Below are 22,495 nucleotides of genomic sequence, written 5' to 3' on the forward strand. Positions count from 1 at the left end.
AAGATCAGGGCTTGATCCATCACCGTTATTTATCTCACTGCCCCATCACAGCTCAGAACCTGGCTATATGCAAATCAGTCTGTCCCTGGCCCAGTGCATCATGGGAACAGGGCAGACTAAACTACCAAGCCAATTCTTCACCAGAAAGGAGACAAGCTACCGGGGACCGGTTTCTGGCATTTCAGCCGTCTTCGGCCCGGCTTGCTTGAATCCTGATGGAGCAGTGAGAAAGGGACTCATGTCTGAGTATACCCTGCCACACCTATAGTGGCCAAAAACGATTCAGAAAAGGGGGTGGTGATGAACAGAGTGTCTGAATTAAGCAGACCACTCTTACCCAGTCCAAAGTTCAGGGCTTGATCCATCACCGTTATTTATCTCACTGCCCCATCCCAGCTCAGAACCTGGATATATGCAAATCAGTCTGTCCCTGGCCCAGTGCATCATGGGAACAGGGCAGACTAAACTACCAAGCCAATTCTTCACCAGAAAGGAGACAAGCTACCGGGGACCGGTTTCTGGCATTTCAGCCGTCTTCGGCCCGGCTTGCTTGAATCCTGATGGAGCAGTGAGAAAGGGACTCATGTCTGAGTATACCCTGCCACACCTATAGTGGCCAAAAACGATTCAGAAAAGGGGGTGGTGATGAACAGAGTGTCTGAATTAAGCAGACCACTCTTACCCAGTCCAAAGATCAGGGCTTGATCCATCACCGTTATTTATCTCACTGCCCCATCCCAGCTCAGAACCTGGCTATATGCAAATCAGTCTGTCCCTGGCCCAGTGCATCATGGGAACAGGGCAGACTAAACTACCAAGCCAATTCTTCACCAGAAAAGAGACAAGCTACCGGGGACCGGTTTCTGGCATTTCAGCCGTCTTCGGCCCGGCTTGCTTGAATCCTGATGGAGCAGTGAGAAAGGGACTCATGTCTGAGTATACCCTGCCACACCTATAGTGGCCAAAAACGATTCAGAAAAGGGGGTGGTGATGAACAGAGTGTCTGAATTAAGCAGACCACTCTTACCCAGTCCAAAGATCAGGGCTTGATCCATCACCGTTATTTATCCCACTGCCCCATCCCAGCTCAGAACCTGGCTATATGCAAATCAGTCTGTCCCTGGCCCAGTGCATCATGGCAACAGGGCAGACTAAACTACCAAGCCAATTCTTCACCAGAAAGGAGACAAGCTACCGGGGACCGGTTTCTGGCATTTCAGCCGTCTTCGGCCCGGCTTGCTTGAATCCTGATGGAGCAGTGAGAAAGGGACTCATGTCTGAGTATACCCTGCCACACCTATAGTGGCCAAAAACGATTCAGAAAAGGGGGTGGTGATGAACAGAGTGTCTGAATTAAGCAGACCACTCTTACCCAGTCCAAAGATCAGGGCTTGATCCATCACCGTTATTTATCTCACTGCCCCATCACAGCTCAGAACCTGGCTATATGCAAATCAGTCTGTCCCTGGCCCAGTGCATCATGGGAACAGGGCAGACTAAACTACCAAGCCAATTCTTCACCAGAAAGGAGACAAGCTACCGGGGACCGGTTTCTGGCATTTCAGCCGTCTTCGGCCCGGCTTGCTTGAATCCTGATGGAGCAGTGAGAAAGGGACTCATGTCTGAGTATACCCTGCCACACCTATAGTGGCCAAAAACGATTCAGAAAAGGGGGTGGTGATGAACAGAGTGTCTGAATTAAGCAGACCACTCTTACCCAGTCCAAAGATCAGGGCTTGATCCATCACCGTTATTTATCTCACTGCCCCATCCCAGCTCAGAACCTGGCTATATGCAAATCAGTCTGTCCCTGGCCCAGTGCATCATGGGAACAGGGCAGACTAAACTACCAAGCCAATTCTTCACCAGAAAGGAGACAAGCTACTGGGGACCGGTTTCTGGCATTTCAGCCGTCTTCGGCCCGGCTTGCTTGAATCCTGATGGAGCAGTGAGAAAGGGACTCATGTCTGAGTATACTCTGCCACACCTATAGTGGCCAAAAACGATTCAGAAAAGGGGGTGGTGATGAACAGAGTGTCTGAATTAAGCAGACCACTCTTACCCAGTCCAAAGATCAGGGCTTGATCCATCACCGTTATTTATCTCACTGCCCCATCCCAGCTCAGAACCTGGCTATATGCAAATCAGTCTGTCCCTGGCCCAGTGCATCATGGGAACAGGGCAGACTAAACTACCAAGCCAATTCTTCACCAGAAAGGAGACAAGCTACTGGGGACCGGTTTCTGGCATTTCAGCCGTCTTCGGCCCGGCTTGCTTGAATCCTGATGGAGCAGTGAGAAAGGGACTCATGTCTGAGTATACACTGCCACACCTATAGTGGCCAAAAACGATTCAGAAAAGGGGGTGGTGATGAACAGAGTGCCTGAATTAAGCAGACCACTCTTACCCAGTCCAAAGATCAGGGCTTGATCCATCACCGTTATTTATCTCACTGCCCCATCCCAGCTCAGAACCTGGCTATATGCAAATCAGTCTGTCCCTGGCCCAGTGCATCATGGGAACAGGGCAGACTAAACTACCAAGCCAATTCTTCACCAGAAAGGAGACAAGCTACCTGGGACCGGTTTCTGGCATTTCAGCCGTCTTCGGCCCGGCTTGCTTGAATCCTGATGGAGCAGTGAGAAAGGGACTCATGTCTGAGTATACCCTGCCACACCTATAGTGGCCAAAAACGATTCAGAAAAGGGGGTGGTGATGAACAGAGTGTCTGAATTAAGCAGACCACTCTTACCCAGTCCAAAGATCAGGGCTTGATCCATCACCGTTATTTATCTCACTGCCCCATCCCAGCTCAGAACCTGGCTATATGCAAATCAGTCTGTCCCTGGCCCAGTGCATCATGGGAACAGGGCAGACTAAACTACCAAGCCAATTCTTCACCAGAAAGGAGACAAGCTACTGGGGACCGGTTTCTGGCATTTCAGCCGTCTTCGGCCCGGCTTGCTTGAATCCTGATGGAGCAGTGAGAAAGGGACTCATGTCTGAGTATACCCTGCCACACCTATAGTGGCCAAAAACGATTCAGAAAAGGGGGTGGTGATGAACAGAGTGTCTGAATTAAGCAGACCACTCTTACCCAGTCCAAAGATCAGGGCTTGATCCATCACCGTTATTTATCTCACTGCCCCATCCCAGCTCAGAACCTGGCTATATGCAAATCAGTCTGTCCCTGGCCCAGTGCATCATGGGAACAGGGCAGACTAAACTACCAAGCCAATTCTTCACCAGAAAGGAGACAAGCTACCGGGGACCGGTTTCTGGCATTTCAGCCGTCTTCGGCCCGGCTTGCTTGAATCCTGATGGAGCAGTGAGAAAGGGACTCATGTCTGAGTATACCCTGCCACACCTATAGTGGCCAAAAACGATTCAGAAAAGGGGGTGATGATGAACAGAGTGCCTGAATTAAGCAGACCACTCTTACCCAGTCCAAAGATCAGGGCTTGATCCATCACCGTTATTTATCTCACTGCCCCATCCCAGCTCAGAACCTGGCTATATGCAAATCAGTCTGTCCCTGGCCCAGTGCATCATGGGAACAGGGCAGACTAAACTACCAAGCCAATTCTTCACCAGAAAGGAGACAAGCTACCGGGGACCGGTTTCTGGCATTTCAGCCGTCTTCGGCCCGGCTTGCTTGAATCCTGATGGAGCAGTGAGAAAGGGACTCATGTCTGAGTATACCCTGCCACACCTATAGTGGCCAAAAACGATTCAGAAAAGGGGGTGGTGATGAACAGAGTGTCTGAATTAAGCAGACCACTCTTACCCAGTCCAAAGATCAGGGCTTGATCCATCACCGTTATTTATCTCACTGCCCCATCCCAGCTCAGAACCTGGCTATATGCAAATCAGTCTGTCCCTGGCCCAGTGCATCATGGGAACAGGGCAGACTAAACTACCAAGCCAATTCTTCACCAGAAAGGAGACAAGCTACCGGGGACCGGTTTCTGGCATTTCAGCCGTCTTCGGCCCGGCTTGCTTGAATCCTGATGGAGCAGTGAGAAAGGGACTCATGTCTGAGTATACCCTGCCACACCTATAGTGGTCAAAAACGATTCAGAAAAGGGGGTGGTGATGAACAGAGTGTCTGAATTAAGCAGGCCACTCTTACCCAGTCCAAAGATCAGTGCTTGATCCATCACCGTTATTTATCTCACTGCCCCATCCCAGCTCAGAACCTGGCTATATGCAAATCAGTCTGTCCCTGGCCCAGTGCATCATGGGAACAGGGCAGACTAAACTACCAAGCCAATTCTTCACCAGAAAGGAGACAAGCTACCGGGGACCGGTTTCTGGCATTTCAGCCGTCTTCGGCCCGGCTTGCTTGAATCCTGATGGAGCAGTGAGAAAGGGTCTCATGTCTGAGTATACCCTGCCACACCTATAGTGGCCAAAAACGATTCAGAAAAGGGGGTGGTGATGAACAGAGTGTCTGAATTAAGCAGACCACTCTTACCCAGTCCAACGATCAGGGCTTGATCCATCACCGTTATTTATCTCACTGCCCCATCCCAGCTCAGAACCTGGCTATATGCAAATCAGTCTGTCCCTGGCCCAGTGCATCATGGGAACAGGGCAGACTAATCTACCAAGCCAATTCTTCACCAGAAAGGAGACAAGCTACCGGGGACCGGTTTCTGGCATTTCAGCCGTCTTCGGCCCGGCTTGCTTGAATCCTGATGGAGCAGTGAGAAAGGGACTCATGTCTGAGTATACCCTGCCACACCTATAGTGGCCAAAAACGATTCAGAAAAGGGGGTGGTGATGAACAGAGTGTCTGAATTAAGCAGACCACTCTTACCCAGTCCAAAGTTCAGGGCTTGATCCATCACCGTTATTTATCTCACTGCCCCATCCCAGCTCAGAACCTGGCTATATGCAAATCAGTCTGTCCCTGGCCCAGTGCATCATGGGAACAGGGCAGACTAAACTACCAAGCCAATTCTTCACCAGAAAGGAGACAAGCTACCGGGGACCGGTTTCTGGCATTTCAGCCGTCTTCGGCCCGGCTTGCTTGAATCCTGATGGAGCAGTGAGAAAGGGTCTCATGTCTGAGTATACCCTGCCACACCTATAGTGGCCAAAAACGATTCAGAAAAGGGGGTGGTGATGAACAGAGTGTCTGAATTAAGCAGACCACTCTTACCCAGTCCAACGATCAGGGCTTGATCCATCACCGTTATTTATCTCACTGCCCCATCCCAGCTCAGAACCTGGCTATATGCAAATCAGTCTGTCCCTGGCCCAGTGCATCATGGGAACAGGGCAGACTAATCTACCAAGCCAATTCTTCACCAGAAAGGAGACAAGCTACCGGGGACCGGTTTCTGGCATTTCAGCCGTCTTCGGCCCGGCTTGCTTGAATCCTGATGGAGCAGTGAGAAAGGGACTCATGTCTGAGTATACCCTGCCACACCTATAGTGGCCAAAAACGATTCAGAAAAGGGGGTGGTGATGAACAGAGTGTCTGAATTAAGCAGACCACTCTTACCCAGTCCAAAGTTCAGGGCTTGATCCATCACCGTTATTTATCTCACTGCCCCATCCCAGCTCAGAACCTGGCTATATGCAAATCAGTCTGTCCCTGGCCCAGTGCATCATGGGAACAGGGCAGACTAAACTACCAAGCCAATTCTTCACCAGAAAGGAGACAAGCTACCGGGGACCGGTTTCTGGCATTTCAGCCGTCTTCGGCCCGGCTTGCTTGAATCCTGATGAAGCAGTGAGAAAGGGACTCATGTCTGAGTATACCCTGCCACACCTATAGTGGCCAAAAACGATTCAGAAAAGGGGGTGGTGATGAACAGAGTGTCTGAATTAAGCAGACCACTCTTACCCAGTCCAAAGATCAGGGCTTGATCCATAACCGTTATTTATCTCACTGCCCCATCCCAGCTCAGAACCTGGCTATATGCAAATCAGTCTGTCCCTGGCCCAGTGCATCATGGGAACAGGGCAGACTAAACTACCAAGCCAATTCTTCACCAGAAAGGAGACAAGCTACCGGGGACCGGTTTCTGGCATTTCAGCCGTCTTCGGCCTGGCTTGCTTGAATCCTGATGGAGCAGTGAGAAAGGGACTCATGTCTGAGTATACCCTGCCACACCTATAGTGGCCAAAAACAATTCAGAAAAGGGGGTGGTGATGAACAGAGTGTCTGAATTAAGCAGACCACTCTTACCCAGTCCAAAGATCAGGGATTGATCCATCACCGTTATTTATCTCACTGCCCCATCCCAGCTCAGAACCTGGCTATATGCAAATCAGTCTGTCCCTGGCCCAGTGCATCATGGGAACAGGGCAGACTAAACTACCAAGCCAATTCTTCACCAGAAAGGAGACAAGCTACCGGGGACCGGTTTCTGGCATTTCAGCCGTCTTCGGCCCGGCTTGCTTGAATCCTGATGGAGCAGTGAGAAAGGGACTCATGTCTGAGTATACCCTGCCACACCTATAGTGGCCAAAAACGATTCAGAAAAGGGGGTGGTGATGAACAGAGTGTCTGAATTAAGCAGACCACTCTTACCCAGTCCAAAGATCAGGGCTTGATCCATCACCGTTATTTATCTCACTGCCCCATCCCAGCTCAGAACCTGGCTATATGCAAATCAGTCTGTCCCTGGCCCAGTGCATCATGGGAACAGGGCAGACTAAACTACCAAGCCAATTCTTCACCAGAAAGGAGACAAGCTACCGGGGACCGGTTTCTGGCATTTCAGCCGTCTTCGGCCCGGCTTGCTTGAATCCTGATGGAGCAGTGAGAAGGGGACTCATGTCTGAGTATACCCTGCCACACCTATAGTGGCCAAAAACGATTCAGAAAAGGGGGTGGTGATGAACAGAGTGTCTGAATTAAGCAGACCACTCTTACCCAGTCCAAAGATCAGGGCTTGATCCATCACCGTTATTTATCTCACTGCCCCATCCCAGCTCAGAACCTGGCTATATGCCAATCAGTCTGTCCCTGGCCCAGTGCATCATGGGAACAGGGCAGACTAAACTACCAAGCCAATTCTTCACCAGAAAGGAGACAAGCTACCGGGGACCGGTTTCTGGCATTTCAGCCGTCTTCGGCCCGGCTTGCTTGAATCCTGACGGAGCAGTGAGAAAGGGACTCATGTCTGAGTATACCCTGCCACACCTATAGTGGCCAAAAACGATTCAGAAAAGGGGGTGGTGATGAACAGAGTGTCTGAATTAAGCAGACCACTCTTACCCAGTCCAAAGATCAGGGCTTGATCCATCACCGTTATTTATCTCACTGCCCCATCCCAGCTCAGAACCTGGCTATATGCAAATCAGTCTGTCCCTGGCCCAGTGCATCATGGGAACAGGGCAGACTAAACTACCAAGCCAATTCTTCACCAGAAAGGAGACAAGCTACCGGGGACCGGTTTCTGGCATTTCAGCCGTCTTCGGCCCGGCTTGCTTGAATCCTGATGGAGCAGTGAGAAAGGGACTCATGTCTGAGTATACCCTGCCACACCTATAGTGGCCAAAAACGATTCAGAAAAGGGGGTGGTGATGAACAGAGTGTCTGAATTAAGCAGACCACTCTTACCCAGTCCAAAGATCAGGGCTTGATCCATCACCGTTATTTATCTCACTGCCCCATCCCAGCTCAGAACCTGGCTATATGCAAATCAGTCTGTCCCTGGCCCAGTGCATCATGGGAACAGGGCAGACTAAACTACCAAGCCAATTCTTCACCAGAAAGGAGACAAGCTACCGGGGACCGGTTTCTGGCATTTCAGCCATCTTCGGCCCGGCTTGCTTGAATCCTGATGGAGCAGTGAGAAAGGGTCTCATGTCTGAGTATACCCTGCCACACCTATAGTGGCCAAAAACGATTCAGAAAAGGGGGTGGTGATGAACAGAGTGTCTGAATTAAGCAGACCACTCTTACCCAGTCCAAAGATCAGGGCTTGATCCATCACCGTTATTTATCTCACTGCCCCATCCCAGCTCAGAACCTGGCTATATGCAAATCAGTCTGTCCCTGGCCCAGTGCATCATGGGAACAGGGCAGACTAAACTACCAAGCCAATTCTTCACCAGAAAGGAGACAAGCTACCGGGGACCGGTTTCTGGCATTTCAGCCACCCAGTGTAAGAATTGGCTTTTGTAGTTTGGTTTGCCCTGTTCCCATCATGCACTGGGACAGGAACAGACTAATTTGCATACAGCCAGGTTCTGAAACTGGGATGGTGCAGTGAGCTAAAAAAACGGTGTTGGATCTAGCCCTGATCTCTTGACTGGGTGAGAGTATTCTGTTTAATTCAGAGACTCTGTCCCTCACCACCCCTTGTCGTAAATACTTATTTACAAGGCAGCATTAAGCCACTTAACATGGCTGAACCTCAACATCCATTGATATTGAGGCTGCCCCCCACCTATTTATAAGGGAGGCTTAAATAGGAGACAGCACCAAAATTAAGACCAGGAAGAACCTTGTCTTAAACAGGCAAACCGAGGAGAAATGCATTATTTCTCCTCATTTTTGCTGTTTCCATTTGTGTTGCCTTGTGCAGCACACATAGATGAAGCAAATTGCAATTGATTGTTTATGTGCAGGAAGGTGTCCCTTCCTACACATAAAAAATATTCCCAAAAAAGCATTTTTGCTACGTCTATGTGTGCTGCCTTAAGCAGCACACATAGAAGTTACAAAGCGGCATTTAAAGATTGTTTCTGTACAGGAAGGGTCACCTTCAATGCAGACACCCTTGCACTATGGTGCAAGGGTGCCTGTGTTGGCGCTAGGCAGCTAAATTAGCACCAGCAGAGGGAGAAACGCAGGTCTGCACCTATTGTTGTAAATACGGTACAGCTCTGCGTTTCAAAAGTTGTGGAGCCTGGCGTTAAGCTCTGCCACTTATGTAGTAAATATGTCCAATAAACACTTTTCATGGCTCTAAAAATCTAGAGTAAGGCAACGCAGCACAAATTGCATTGAACTACTTCGAGGGTCGCCAGTAATTGTTTTGGTATGCCATTCCTTAGGCTGCTACAATAGTCTAGTCATGATAACCTGTTCATTCATTCATTGATTCATAATATTAAGACTTGGAAAACATTATTGCGCCATTCCAGTGGAAGAAAATGGGTGAGTCCATTTTAATTTTTCCACAGCTTACAATGGTGTAAAACCAGGCTGAGCTTAATTGAAAATAAATCATTGTTTAAATATCTCTCCAATATCTTGATGTATCTTGGTACAGAAACGCAGCAAAGAAAAGTGACAGTGGTTGCTAGGATTGGTGGTATCCGGTAAAGATGTTTTAAGGTTGGTGTAATCTCTGAGGGCCAGATGTAGGTGAAATAGGTTTACCGATTTTTAATTACCGAATTTTACCGATTCGGTAATTAAAAATCGGTAAATCTATGGGGTGGACATGTAGGTATTCCAGATGTGCTGGAATACCGATTCGGATGATTTCGGTATTTACCGATTCGGTAAATACCGAATCGGTAATGCCCATTCATTCCTATGGGCTTTGAAGCCCAAAGGAATGAATGGGCATTACCGATTCGGTATTTACCGAATTGGTAAATACCGATTTTCACAAGGGTGCAGGGGGTGTCACTTTGACACCCTCTGGCACCCCCAAAACAGGCTTGGGAGCCATGTGGCAGGCATACATGCCCTAAGGGCAGGTCTGCCTGTCACATGGCATAGGTGTGAATGCACACATCTGCATGCACACCGGAATCGGTATTTTACCATCAAATTGGATTTGATGGTAAAATACCGATTCGGTAAGGCCTCTGAGACTCTGAAGAGTCCCACCTACATCTGGGTGGCTCAGATTCGGTAAATTTACCGATTTTTTATTTTACCGAATTAGTAAAATTACCGAATCGGTAATTCTACCGATTCGGTAAAATAATGCCCCCTACATACCTATCATCTATTTACGGATCGGTAACGGACGAAAATACCGATTTTCGGCCGTTACCAACCGACCTACATCTGGCCCTTATTAGGGCCTTATTTATGAGGTTTTGGCGTAGGGCAGTGCTCCAAGGAATCTTCCTTTGCTGCCCTACGTGTAAACAAAAGTGCAGGAAGTCACTGTATCCATAAGACACAACGCAACCCTTTCCTTTTCCTCTGAGCTGGTGCACAATGGGCTAACATGCACCAACTCAGGCACCCTTGCGCCATGGCGCAAGGGGGCCTGCGTTGCTGGGATGATTGATTTTGTGCAGGAAGGTATTCCTTCTGCACAAATTCAATCACAGGAGGAGATTTCCTCTTCTTATATGTGCTGCGGAATGCAGCACATATAGAAAAAGGACAAACGATGAGAAATGAAAACATTTCTCCTCATTGCGCTTCCCTAACGCAACCCCTGGGGTGGCATTAGGCGCTGACGCATTCCCAGGTTTACGATGCCTCGTAAATCTGGGAAGGCTTCAGGTTGCATGGGTGTTGCGTGGGAGCAGATGTGGAACAGCCCTTTTACACAGTGGTCTGCGTGAAAGGGGCGCATATTTATACGGCCATGAAAAGCCAGGTATCACCCACGGCATCTGACACATTCCCAGATTTATGAGGTTTTGTAAACCTGAGAAAGAATCAAAAGTCTACGTCCCCGAGTGGCAGCAAAGGAGAGGTTCTACGAGGAGAAATAACTTTATTTCTCAATTATTTTCCTCTTCTATGCAGGCTGCATTCAGCAGCACACATGAAAAAGGGGAAATCTTCTCCATTGATCACCCCTAAAACACCGACACCCTTGGACCATGGTGCAAGGGTGCCTACGTGGGAGCATGGCAGCAAGTTGTGTGTCAGCGCAGGGGAAAAGGAGGGGAATGCTCCCTATCTGATAGATACGGCACATTCCTGCCATTTTTTATGCCGTAGGGCAGCGAAGTACGAAGGCTTGTGGTGACGCTCCACGGCAAAAGTTTGGAAGTGAGGCCCATAATTTGCAGCCTGGTAGAAGTGGCAGGTAGGATGTTAGTTTCTCTGTGTATCATTTACAAGAGGTTTAGCAGACAGCAAAAGCTGTTAAGCCAGAGATGAGCATAGACACAGGGAGGCGGTATCAAAATATTCATTTTATCATAGAAGCTAAAATGTCCCTTATTGCTGGAGAGGTTTGCGATGCCTACTGTGAACAGTTTCAGTCAGTTGGAGCTAGATTCAGGAACAGGACTGCACTCTAGCAAAGAGAAGTGTCCTGCCACAGCTTCTGATCACCAGTCTCACTGCTTCTGTGTGGCGCCACTTCTACTAGTCCATGTTTTGCAAAGTAAACACAATGGGCAGATGGATTGTGAGGACAAATTAAAACACCAAGTTTCTCTTTAGACATAGAACTGGAAGCCTTTGACTGGTGCTGCGAGAAAGTGGAAGACCCACGCTTCTGTAGCAGATATAATGAGAAGAGACCCAGAATTGGCTGCATGGGCTACCGGCCATTAGCCCCTGGTGAGTACGAGAGGTTTGTTGAGAAGGCTGGCTGTAAAAACAAATGGGCTTGATTTGGGGTTTGGTGGCAAAGGAAATGACTTGTGTTGAGTGTGCTGAAACCAGAGGATGATCCACAGGATAAGCTTCCTCCTTCATGCTATCCCTGATCAACTTTGTCTCTGGATTAACATCCTCTCTAGGAAACAGAGTATTTCTCATCACCTTCCTATTATACATCAAGGCCCACATGCATCAAGCATTTTTGGAGTCGCAAACGGTGCGATTCCTTAAAATCGGCTGTTTGCGATTCCAAAAATGCTTTTTGAGATACATCGAGCAATTTTAGATCTCGCAACATTTTTGCGATTTCTAAAATTGCGATTGCTTTTAAGAAATCGCAAATTTGCGATTTCTTAAAAGCAATGCATGATTAGTTTTAAAATTGGGAATTCGCAATTAGGGTGGCAAATTTACCGAGTGGTTGAACCACTCGGTAAATTTGCAAAAAGTGTTAAAAACGCAGAAAAAGCATTTTTTAAACATTCATGTTACGGACACACATGTCCTTAGGACATGTGTGTGTGCAACATGATGCGAAAACAACATTTCATGGGTGCAGGGGGGGTTCATTTGAACCCCCATCACCACCCTTGAAATGCAATCAGGATTTGCGATTTTCAAATTGCGAATTCGCAAATCCCATTCATTCCTATGGGACTTTTGGCCCATAGGAATGAATGGGAATTGCGAATTCGCAATTTGAAAATCTGATTTTTTATGCGATTCGGTAAAAATAGCGATTTCTACCGAATTGCATAAAAAATGAAAAAAATAATCATGCATAGGCTTTTGCGATTTCTAAATTGCGAATCACTATTTATCGCAATTTAGAAATCGCAAAAGCCGATATTTATGCATGTGGGCCCAAGTGCATTCCAGCTAGTAGACATTCATTTGGGTGGTTGGACATTAGATCGCACCCCTGCTCTTCTGGGCAATTCCATTTCTGTCTTGCTTGTTGTTTTAGATAAAACTATGGGCCATATTATCAAAAAAAGGGCTAAACATTATTGCCGCTTTTATCGGCAGGAAACTGCAGCTAAAGCGGAGATAATGGGCTTGATAATATGCCCTTGTGAATTCCCATAGAAGCCGAGGTTCTGGTGTTAACCTGGGCTTCTATAGGAATTCACAAGGGCATATTATGAAACCCATTATCGCCGCTTTAGCTGCATTTTCCTGCCGCGAGAATGTATTGCCCTTTCTTGATATTATGGCCCTTTCTTCCTTGACAGAAAAAGTACCTGATCGCTGTCTATGTCACACATTATGTTCTTGCTCACTCTATTTATGCTGTCTATGATTCTCATTGTTATTAGCCAGCACATGCAGGGACATATTTCACCTCTTGCATGCTGATGACGGCCCCCAGCCGTCATGCACTACGGTGCTCGTGTGCTGATGACGGCTGGGGGCTGTCATAAACCCTCCGACTCGCAATTTTGCCGCACAGGAGCAGAATCGCGGCCGCTTCGAAGGGGTTAACAAACACAGCAAGTCACCTGGATAAGCTGCATGATAGAAAAAGGACAGGAATGTGTCATACTTAACAATTTATGGTGCAATCCTGTCATTTCGTAATACTGGTGCACAATCTGTTGATTAGCACCAACACATGCACCCTTGCTCTGCGTTTTAAGCAGGATTGTTTATGTACAGGAAGGCACACTTTCCTGCACACAAAAAACAACCTCCAGAGCAGCCCCCTCTTTCTATGTGTTCTGGAGAATGTAGAACGCATAGAAAGAGAAAGTAACGTGGAGAAATAAAGATATTTCTCTTTTGTTACATCCTGGTTACATCTCCCCTCTGGAGGTGCATCATTGTGACCCATTCTCGAGTCTACAACTGATGGTAAATCTGGGAATACTTTAAAATCCATGAGTGGATAAATGGGAATACCCACCCACGGGGTACCTCCCTCGGACAGAGATTGGTGGTGTGTTGTGTTACTGTAGATTTATGAAGCCACACAAGGCGGCTGTGCATGGCTTGATGAATCAAATTTAAGAGTTGAGCCTCTCCAGCACACCGGTCGCCTGGCCAAAGGGTGACACAACGTGTTCATAAATATGCCCCTCAGTGCCTGGTGAGGCCCACCCTACAAGGGATAATCCTGGGCATCTCTTTCCATATCAGTTGTAGACTGCTAGGTACGGCTTGACATATGGATGCCTAATGGATGCCACTTCTGTTGCAGCCTGGATGTTTGGAGACCCCCACATTACCACCCTGGATGCACACAGTTACACCTTCAATGGCCTTGGAGACTTCATAGTCTTGAATGCAACAGATGCAGACTCATCTTTAATTCTGCAGGGCCGCACTACCCAAACTGGCACAGCGATGGCTACCAACTTCAATGCCTTTGCCTCTCAGTACAGCTCCCGGACTCAAGAAATACAGGTTAGTGTTAAATAACAACGGCCTAATTCATTATGAAATGTATGTTGCCACACAAAGATAACCTGACTGCTCATAAATGCCCAATTTGGAACTGGGTGGAAATGGAAAATTCTCCAATGTGTGAAATAAGATGAAAAATCTCCTTTGGATGGTTTTTTTTCCAGCCAATGTGAAATCATGTGATAGGATTTCTTCCACTGTAGGGACAATACATTGTAGTTCATTCTGCTGGAGATTTCGACACCACCAGAGAATCCTTCTATGCCTCTATGAAAACTCCTGCTTTACAAAAGGGTGGTGATGCAAACTTATCTGATTTGTGGAGGTTTTGAAGAAATGCTCTGTTAGAAGATTCTCCATAGGTGGATAAATATTTGGTGATGTTATTAGTGCTAGCGTAGGGGTATTATGGTGGTGACTGGAGGTCTTTACCATTTTGAACAGTTTGAAAAATTCACCTCTTGGTATTGTGTTGCCCAGCAGGGGGAGGGCGCGAAATGCCAAAGATTTTCCTCTGGAAATTTAAAGATGTTTTTTCAAAATGTTAGAAAATGTTGCAAATCTTGCAGATGTTAAATTGGGATAAAAAAGATAGCTTAAACATATTGCACTGCTAGGATATTTGATGCATAGTTTCAAAACTATGAATGTTTTGTAGAGTGCAAACAAAACATTTGCCTTCAGAAAAATTGCAAAATTGTGTCCACCCCACCTAGGAACTTGACTGTTGATACCTACTTCCAAACTTGCGGATGCCATGACAGATTGTAAAGACTTGACGTGGGCATATTTTTTAACCCTGACAATCTCTATGTTGCAGTATTTCTGGTTAGTCAGCTCATGCTGGAATAAAACCTGCAGATGATTTTACTCCATTATTCTCTTTATTGTTTTGCAGATGGAGTGGTTTCTTCAGAATGACACTCTACATGTTAAATTGAACAACCAATCGGTGGTCTTTTTCTATTCTAATGGTACAGTATTATATTTATTTTGGGTTTCAATCAAATGACCACACAGAAATATGGGATGCAAGAGTATAATGTTCTTGGACACTTAGCTTGAGGAAGATCAAAACCTTGATTTCAATTGCTGCACACAATTTGAAATAAGCTACACATTATTAATATGAGGTGTGATCAATTTCTGAACTTCTAAGGGTTTCTATGCAGAAATTCCTCATAGTATTATACACCAAAAATTGTTTGAAGGAGGGGGAAATATAGTGAAAGGAGGTGCAATAATATTGTTATGGTATGTAGATTTGTGTTGTGCAAGTAATCACTTGTGAGGCTATCCAGGCCCTGGAGTATGCATGTAGATGTAAGATGAAGGATTTTGAGCATCCGATTCCCCATAATTATTCAAAGAGCCTGGTGACCAGCTTTTTGTGGAGTCCAAGAAGTGAGTAGGAGGCCCTGGTCTGTTGGGGGAGGTTGTACCTGATCTTGGGTGCGATAATGAAGAATGCTCAACCTCTAGTTCTGCTTTTGTGAATGTAAGGGTGCGTGCCAGTGAAAGTGTGGCTCAGCGTAGGTGTCTGGATGGCTGGTGAAAGTGTAGGTGGTCAGCTATGTTTGTCTGATATTGTTCTTTGCCTTGTATGCATGTGTGAGAAGTTCAAATTGGAAGCCTTTCTGGATGGGGAGGCACCAGAGCTCTCTGAGATGTGATTAAACGTGAGTGCTCCAAGGAAGGTTGAGGATGAGTCTCTCTGTGGTGTTCTGGATGGCCTGGGGTTGGTGTAGGAGATAGTTGGAAATCCCAGTGTAGAGTGTGTTGCGGTTCTTCTAGTCTGTATGTGATGAAGGCTTGCATGACAGTTTGTTTGGTGTTCATAGCTAGCCATTTGAATATCTTGAAGAGTGTGAAGGCTGGAAGAGCTAACCATGGTTACTAGAGCTGTCATGTTGTGCTTGTTGTCCAGGATGATTCCTAGGTTTCTGCCATTGTCGGTTGGTGTGGGTGTAGGTGCAAGCTCTGACGGCCACCAGGTGAAGTACCATGGAAAGGTATTGTTCCCAAAGATGACACTTGCATCTTGTTGGATTTTTTTTTCCAGGCAGTTTGATCTCATCCAGTTTGCTACATTGATCATACATTTGGAGAAGTTGGTTCCAGAGGTGGTGGGCTTGTCAGTCAGAGATTGGATGAGTTGTGTGTCATCGGCATAGGATATGATTGTAATGACTTGGGATCTAATATTGTTGGCTAGCAAAGTCATGAAGATGTTGAACAGGTTGGGACTGAGAAATGAACCCTGGGTGACTCCGCAGATCAGATTCTGGGATTCCTATGTTTTCAATGGTAGTCTAAGTCGCTGTGTTCTTCCTGTGATGAAGGAGCCTATCCAGTTGAGGGCTGGTCCTTGGATGCATATGTCATGCAGTCTTTTCAAAAGTTTGTGGCGGGAGACTGATTTGAAGACTGCAGAGATGTTGAGTAAGATGAGGACTGTGGTTTCTCCATGGTCCAATGTGGTGTGGATGTTGTCTGTGGCAACATTGAGTGCTATTTGGTTCTGTGGTTGCTATGAAGTCCTGATTAGGTGTGGTCCAGGAGATTGTGGAGCTCAAGGTGGCTGGTGAGTTTTTAATAGCCTTTTCCAATACATTTGCTGGGTATGGGATCCCAGATATGGGTTGGACGTTGTACAGGGTGCTGGGGTTGACAGATGTTTTTTTTAGGACGGTGTTGACTGCTGCGTGCTTTCAGTATTCTGTGAAGGTATGGAATTGATGAAGTTGTGGACGATATGGGTGAGGGTGCTGCTGATTGCTTGTCCTCCCATGTTGTGGATGTGGTAGAGGCATCGGTCCATTGGGACCTCGGAGTGTACCATTTGCATGATTGCTGCAGTGTCTTCTTCTGTGACTCTTTCCATTCAGTCAGGTGTTCATCTCAGTTGCTGGTGGCCAAGATGGTGATGAGATCTTTGGGGTCTGGCTGTTGTTTTGAACTTGCTGTTGATCCTTGTTTTTTTGCTGGGAAGAAGTTTGATAAGTTGTTGCTGATTTCCTGTGATGGGGTGATAGAGTTGGCTGCATCCTTGTTATGGGGATTTATATGGTGATTGAGATGACCTCCTTGCAACTGCTGGAGCGTGCCTTTACGTGCCCATAGACTGCTATTTTTTTGGTTAGAGTCAGTAGTTGGTGTCCTCTCTATTCCAGCAGGCTTGTTTGTTGGTTCTTCTTCATTAGTTGCTTTTGATGGGTGCGAGGGAGTCTGTGCAGTACTTGATCCATTCACTGAAGTTAGTGATATCCTTTTGGAGGTTGTTATTGGTGTTGGGCTACTCTGTTTCGAGGGCCTTGAGCCCATCTACCTCTGTTACTTTGCTCCAGTGCCGGCTGACTAGGTTGGCAATGGTGGGTGTGTTGACTAGAGGTGAGGTGATTTGGAAGTGTATGATGGAGTGGTCAGTCCATGTGAGTGGTGAGGCATAGTTGTGTATGATCCAGTTACTGTTGGTGAACATTGGATCCAGAGTATATTCTGTGATGTGTACAGGGTCTTTGATGAGCTGGGTGATTCTGATGCCATTCGTGCTTTCGAGTAGGGTTGGGTCCTCAAGTTAGAAGTTGTGATCACACAGTAGCACAAAGTCCTAGAAGCTGATGGTGAATGGAGGATAAAGTCTTTGAAGAGGCTGCTGAATTGGATTTGCCGTCCTGGTGGTCAATATGCAATAGTGCCTTTCAGGGTGAATCTGTCTTACGTTCGTAGCCTGAAGTGTGTGTGTTCCATGAAGCAGGTGATGATGTCTGTGGATGTAGAGCTTTTGATGATGTCCTTATGGATGATTGCAAGTCCTCCTCCTGGTTTGTGAAGAAGGTTCTCATGTATGATCTTGTAGCCCGTTGGTAGCAGCGCTGTTTTGTGCCGACCTGGAGTTGAATCAGTTTTCCGTAAGGAAGAGGAGGTCCAGCACCCTGTTGCTGAGGACATTCCAAATATCAGTGGCCTGCTTGCCGAGAGTATCAAAACAAGGGGTTGACCCAATAAAGTCACTGGGACCTGGGTAGTATCAGCATTAAGAGGAACGGGGTCCCAGTTACGGAGGAGAGTACAATATCAAAAACAATTAATAAAATCAAATGAACAAAAATGCATCTATAATGTTTTATTCACATTATAGGATAAATCAACACTTATAATTTCAAACATTGTGGTTGTATTAGTGCCCCAGGGGGTTAAGGAGGTCGTGAAGTTGTGAAGGTGGTGTAGGTAGGGAATAGTGACAATAAAATCGCGTATATATCATACGTTTGTACAAATTCAATAGAAAATATATATAACAAAACGGTCATAGTTCACATCAGTAATTTATAATACATAATAAGGCTGTGTCTTAAACCGGGGATTGTGTCGACGTTTCGACCCCAAGTAAGGCAGGAATCATTGAAGTCCTTGCATGAGGGTCTTCATCAGGACGAAGGAAACACATAAAAAAACTGTATGAACCAGAATCAACATGTGGGATAGAAAATTCATACATATAAAAGATGGAATCGTAAATACAGACAGCAGAGATGGAAGGTACTTGGTGCATATATCCTAACTGATTTTAGCTTTAGGAGAAGGTACTTGTTCAGCTAATGGATTCTTTGGTCGCTAATTTACAAATTTTCTCAAAGAGTCATACTTTTCATGTATTTAAGCTTATCAGTTATTCTATAGGTTATATTTAGAAAATCTATTTTGCTAGATCTATCCTGGGCTGCTATCCCTACTTTTCTACTTTACTATTTTAGCAGAGATTACTTACCCTTAAGAACAATAAGACAAAAGAATTATTGATCAATTGGAATTCGAGTTCATGGATTTCGATATTACCTATTAAAGTTGAAAATAAACAAAATGATGAAGAAAAAGGTTAAAACGTATTAGTACTTGTAGCGAGATATCTGCCTTAAGCTATTTTTTAGTCTTACGAGATCTTAAAATGGGACCCTGTAGCAAGGAAGTGCTTTTTAGTTGGATGTTTTCTTCCATCTTTTAATTATACAAATGTCCCTGAACATACATGGGTCGATATGCAAATGTAAATTCATTGTGGTTATGCTATTCAGCAGACGTTCCTAGAGTATGTTAAAGTATCGAGAAGTATGAACAACAAGGCCTTTATGTTTAAATTTAAAAAAAACGTAATTACACATATTCAATTCAGTTTTATTAGCATTATGACATACCTGCTCTCAACTTTTATATGCCTTACAGAAATTCACTACTTCAGAAGGTATATTGATTGCGTCAAATATCCTCATATGTGGGCATACTGCAGCCTTGCTGGCTGTCAAAAAGAAATAATAATATTATTAAACCTATCAGTTCTTCGTATTTAAGCAGGTGTCCTGCTAAGGTAGATATCGGATATTATCTGATTTACCTTTAAATGATCAGACGGCGTATGTCTTGTTTTTGAATGCGCAAACCTTCATTAGTGATGGGGACTCATCTTGATTAGAACATTCTATGAAAAAAGTATGTGCAACAAGAATGTCAAAATAGGGATATCGATTTGTCCATGTTTGAGTTTTTTGGTTTCATTTGCCCCTAAAATGGACACTCTTACCTTGAAAAATTGTATTTTATTTCGTGAAGATACGGTACAACTTTCGGAAGAAAAAGGTCACATAGATGCGGATCAGGCGGCCGGGTTCATAAGTTTGGTTTTCTGAAGGTGCAATTAATAAATATATCTATGTTTAGTTACAAATTAAACATCATTTGTTGGTCTGATTTTTAACTCGGGGCAGCAGTATTTTACCTCTTAGTGGTGCGATAGTCAATAACCACTGTTCATTCACGTGAAACTTTCCTGTTCGATTGGAAAGACCGCAGAGCTCTACAGCATCGGCGTGCGCTCAATAAAAACGTGAGTGGGCGCCCAAGGAAAAGAATGCTTTTTGTAATATGGATAATATGAGTTGCTTTACAATTGAGATATCCATGAGGACCGTCTCCTTCTTTAAAACCATATGTAAATAGTATTGCCCCGTAATATAAACGGAAAAAGATACTTTCATAAAGCGGCTCAGCGGTGTATCATTAACGAGGAGATTACAGCGTTCAAGCCACATTTAGGTGTTTAACTTTAAATTCACAAGTTATATCCATTCAGCAAGTTTACAATAGCGGGATTATAGAAGCCTGCTTTCGGCAGACAGTATCCTAACGCGACGCACATACCTTGTTCCAAAGTTGTAAACCGGCGTCTTCAATGGCGTCGAGTGAATCGGGTAAGCGAAAGAGTTTGCAAGTTTGTCACCGATTCGTATATATATCGAGGCTCCTAATTGGTGGGAGAATATTGCAACTCCCTCTCTTAAAGTGAGAGGTTATTCTGTTGCACACGATGGGTGAATCCTGATACAATATGAACACAGCGATGTCAAAATTGGTCACATCGTGAAGACCAACCTTGTGACCAGAGATGTCATTTATTTATTTATTCATCTCCTATACTTAGACGATCTTTATGCTTTATACGCAGTCTCTTAAACATAAGCTTGACGCCACTTGCAATGACAAATAACATCATTGGTTGCTTCATCCTTGGTAGCTTCAAAGAAGCCTTCAAATAAGCCTTACGTATTAATCCATTAATTTTTTGAAGTTTTGCCCGATATATCCAAAATTTATACTGTAGATCACGATGAGTATTACTGTATGTTTCGTGTTTTTTATCGATGAACAGAGCCCTGGGGTTAGGAAGAGAATTAAAGGAAAAAGAAAGGGGAGAGACCATATATGATTACAAAAAAGTCATATAATTGCAGAAAGGTCATATAATTCACCAGAATTTCCTATATACAGTAATTTAAGTAATAGCATGGGGGTTCATTATTCAACCCTCGGTTAAAGGTGCCAATAGACTTCTTTTTTCTTTCTGATTTTTTCTCCTCCTCTATCATCGGGTGTGTGGATTTTCTCCAAAATACACCATTTTGCCTCTGTGGGGGAGTGCTTGTATTCCACAAAGTGGCTAACTAGCGGTGCCATGAATTTCTTTGTTTTGATTGCCGATCTATGTTCAGTCAAGCGAATCTTTATTGCGCGTGCTGTCTCACCCACATAGCCCAAATTGCAGGGGCATACAATGAGATAGACTACATTCCACGTATTACAGGTGCAGAGTTCCTTTATATGAATGGTAACCTCATTAAATGTTATAGTTTCACCAGGAATGATCAAATCACATGATTGGCAAGAGCCGCAGCGAGATGTCCCTCTGACCCCATTCCTGCCATCAATGGATTTTTGCACATATCGAATGTTTGTGGATTTGGTGAAACGTGATCGAACTATAAGATCCTTAAGGTTTCTGTTTCGCCGATGGGCAACCATAGGTTTGTCGATTTTATTTTCAGTCTGGTTTACATTGAGGAGATGCCAGTTTGAGTTAATGACCTGTCTTACAGTGGCATCTAAAGTTGAATGTCTCGTAATACAGACTAATTTTTGTTCCTGTTCCTGTTTCTGTGCATTTAATAAGGAGTTACGGTCGTAAAACCGTGCCCTTTTGTTGGCTTCCCTTACTAGGCGATGTGGATAACCTCGCTCCAAGAACTTCTGCTTCATTTCAATTGATTGAGTGTCGAAATCTTTCAGATTAGTACAATTGCGTCTCACCCTGAGAAATTGGGAGAAGGGGATGCTGTCTTTTTGGCATCTAGGGTGGTAACTCTTGAAATGTAATAGAGTGTTTCTAGCAGTTGGTTTTGTATACAGGTCAACTTCAAGATGCCCGTCAATATTTAATCTGATGTAAATATCCAGAAATTCAACCCTACATTTACTTGTGTGGGCAGTGAAGCGTAGATTGGTATCTGTAAGGTTCAGCCATGCTAAGAAATCTCCCAGAGTCTGTTCCCCATCGGTCCATACAAAAAAGATGTCATCGATGTATCGGTACGAATGGGAAACAGACACAAAGAAGGGGGCAATTTCATTATGGATGAATTTAGATTCAAAAAGCGACATATATATATTCGCTATCGATGGTGCCATGGAAGCCCCCAAGCTTACACCCTTTACTTGTAGGTACAAATTGTCTCCCAATTCAAAAAAGTTTTCTTTCAGGGTTAAAGAGAGGCATTCTTTGATAAACGATTTAGAGCATGGTATGTTGTATTCATCAATAAACCACATTGTTGCATCAATGGCTTCAGTCTGTGGAATATTACTGTATAACGATTCAATGTCTAAAGTGACTAATATATCTGTGTTTATTAAAATGGAGGTTCTCTACTTTTGAAATTATGTCTCCAATATCCTTGATATAGGAGGGTGTCAGGGGGATAAATGGACGTAGGATTTTGTCCAGATATTTTGAGACGGCTTCAAGACGAGTTCCTATCGTCAAAACGATAGGTCGGTAGGGGGGATCTAGCTCATTCTTATGGATCTTTGGTAAACCATATATGCAAGATACTTTCTTTTCAGATTTATTCAGGAATGCATATTCTTTTTCATTGATGATGCCCATTTCTTGGGCTTTCATAGTTATTTTCTGTATCGTTTTAATAATTCTTTCTGTGGGATTTAGTTTAATTCTTTTATAGAAGAAGGCATCATTTA

The 22,495-nt window shown here is 44.9% G+C and overlaps 1 protein-coding gene across 1 annotated transcript in view; it reads left to right on the forward strand.

Moving 5' to 3' along the window:
- Positions 1–22,495, forward strand: part of LOC147684198 (mucin-4-like) — a 135,369-nt gene that overhangs the window by 49,161 nt on the left and 63,713 nt on the right. Inside the window, exons 9-11 of the mRNA XM_086942610.1 lie at positions 11,342–11,461; positions 13,704–13,909; positions 14,808–14,883. Coding sequence (XP_086798736.1) covers positions 11,342–11,461; positions 13,704–13,909; positions 14,808–14,883 — 402 coding nt within the window. The remainder of the gene's footprint in view (positions 1–11,341; positions 11,462–13,703; positions 13,910–14,807; positions 14,884–22,495) is intronic.

Source organism: Lissotriton vulgaris, chromosome 11 (assembly GCF_964263255.1).
Source record: "Lissotriton vulgaris chromosome 11, aLisVul1.2, whole genome shotgun sequence".
Lineage (NCBI taxonomy): Eukaryota > Metazoa > Chordata > Amphibia > Caudata > Salamandridae > Lissotriton > Lissotriton vulgaris.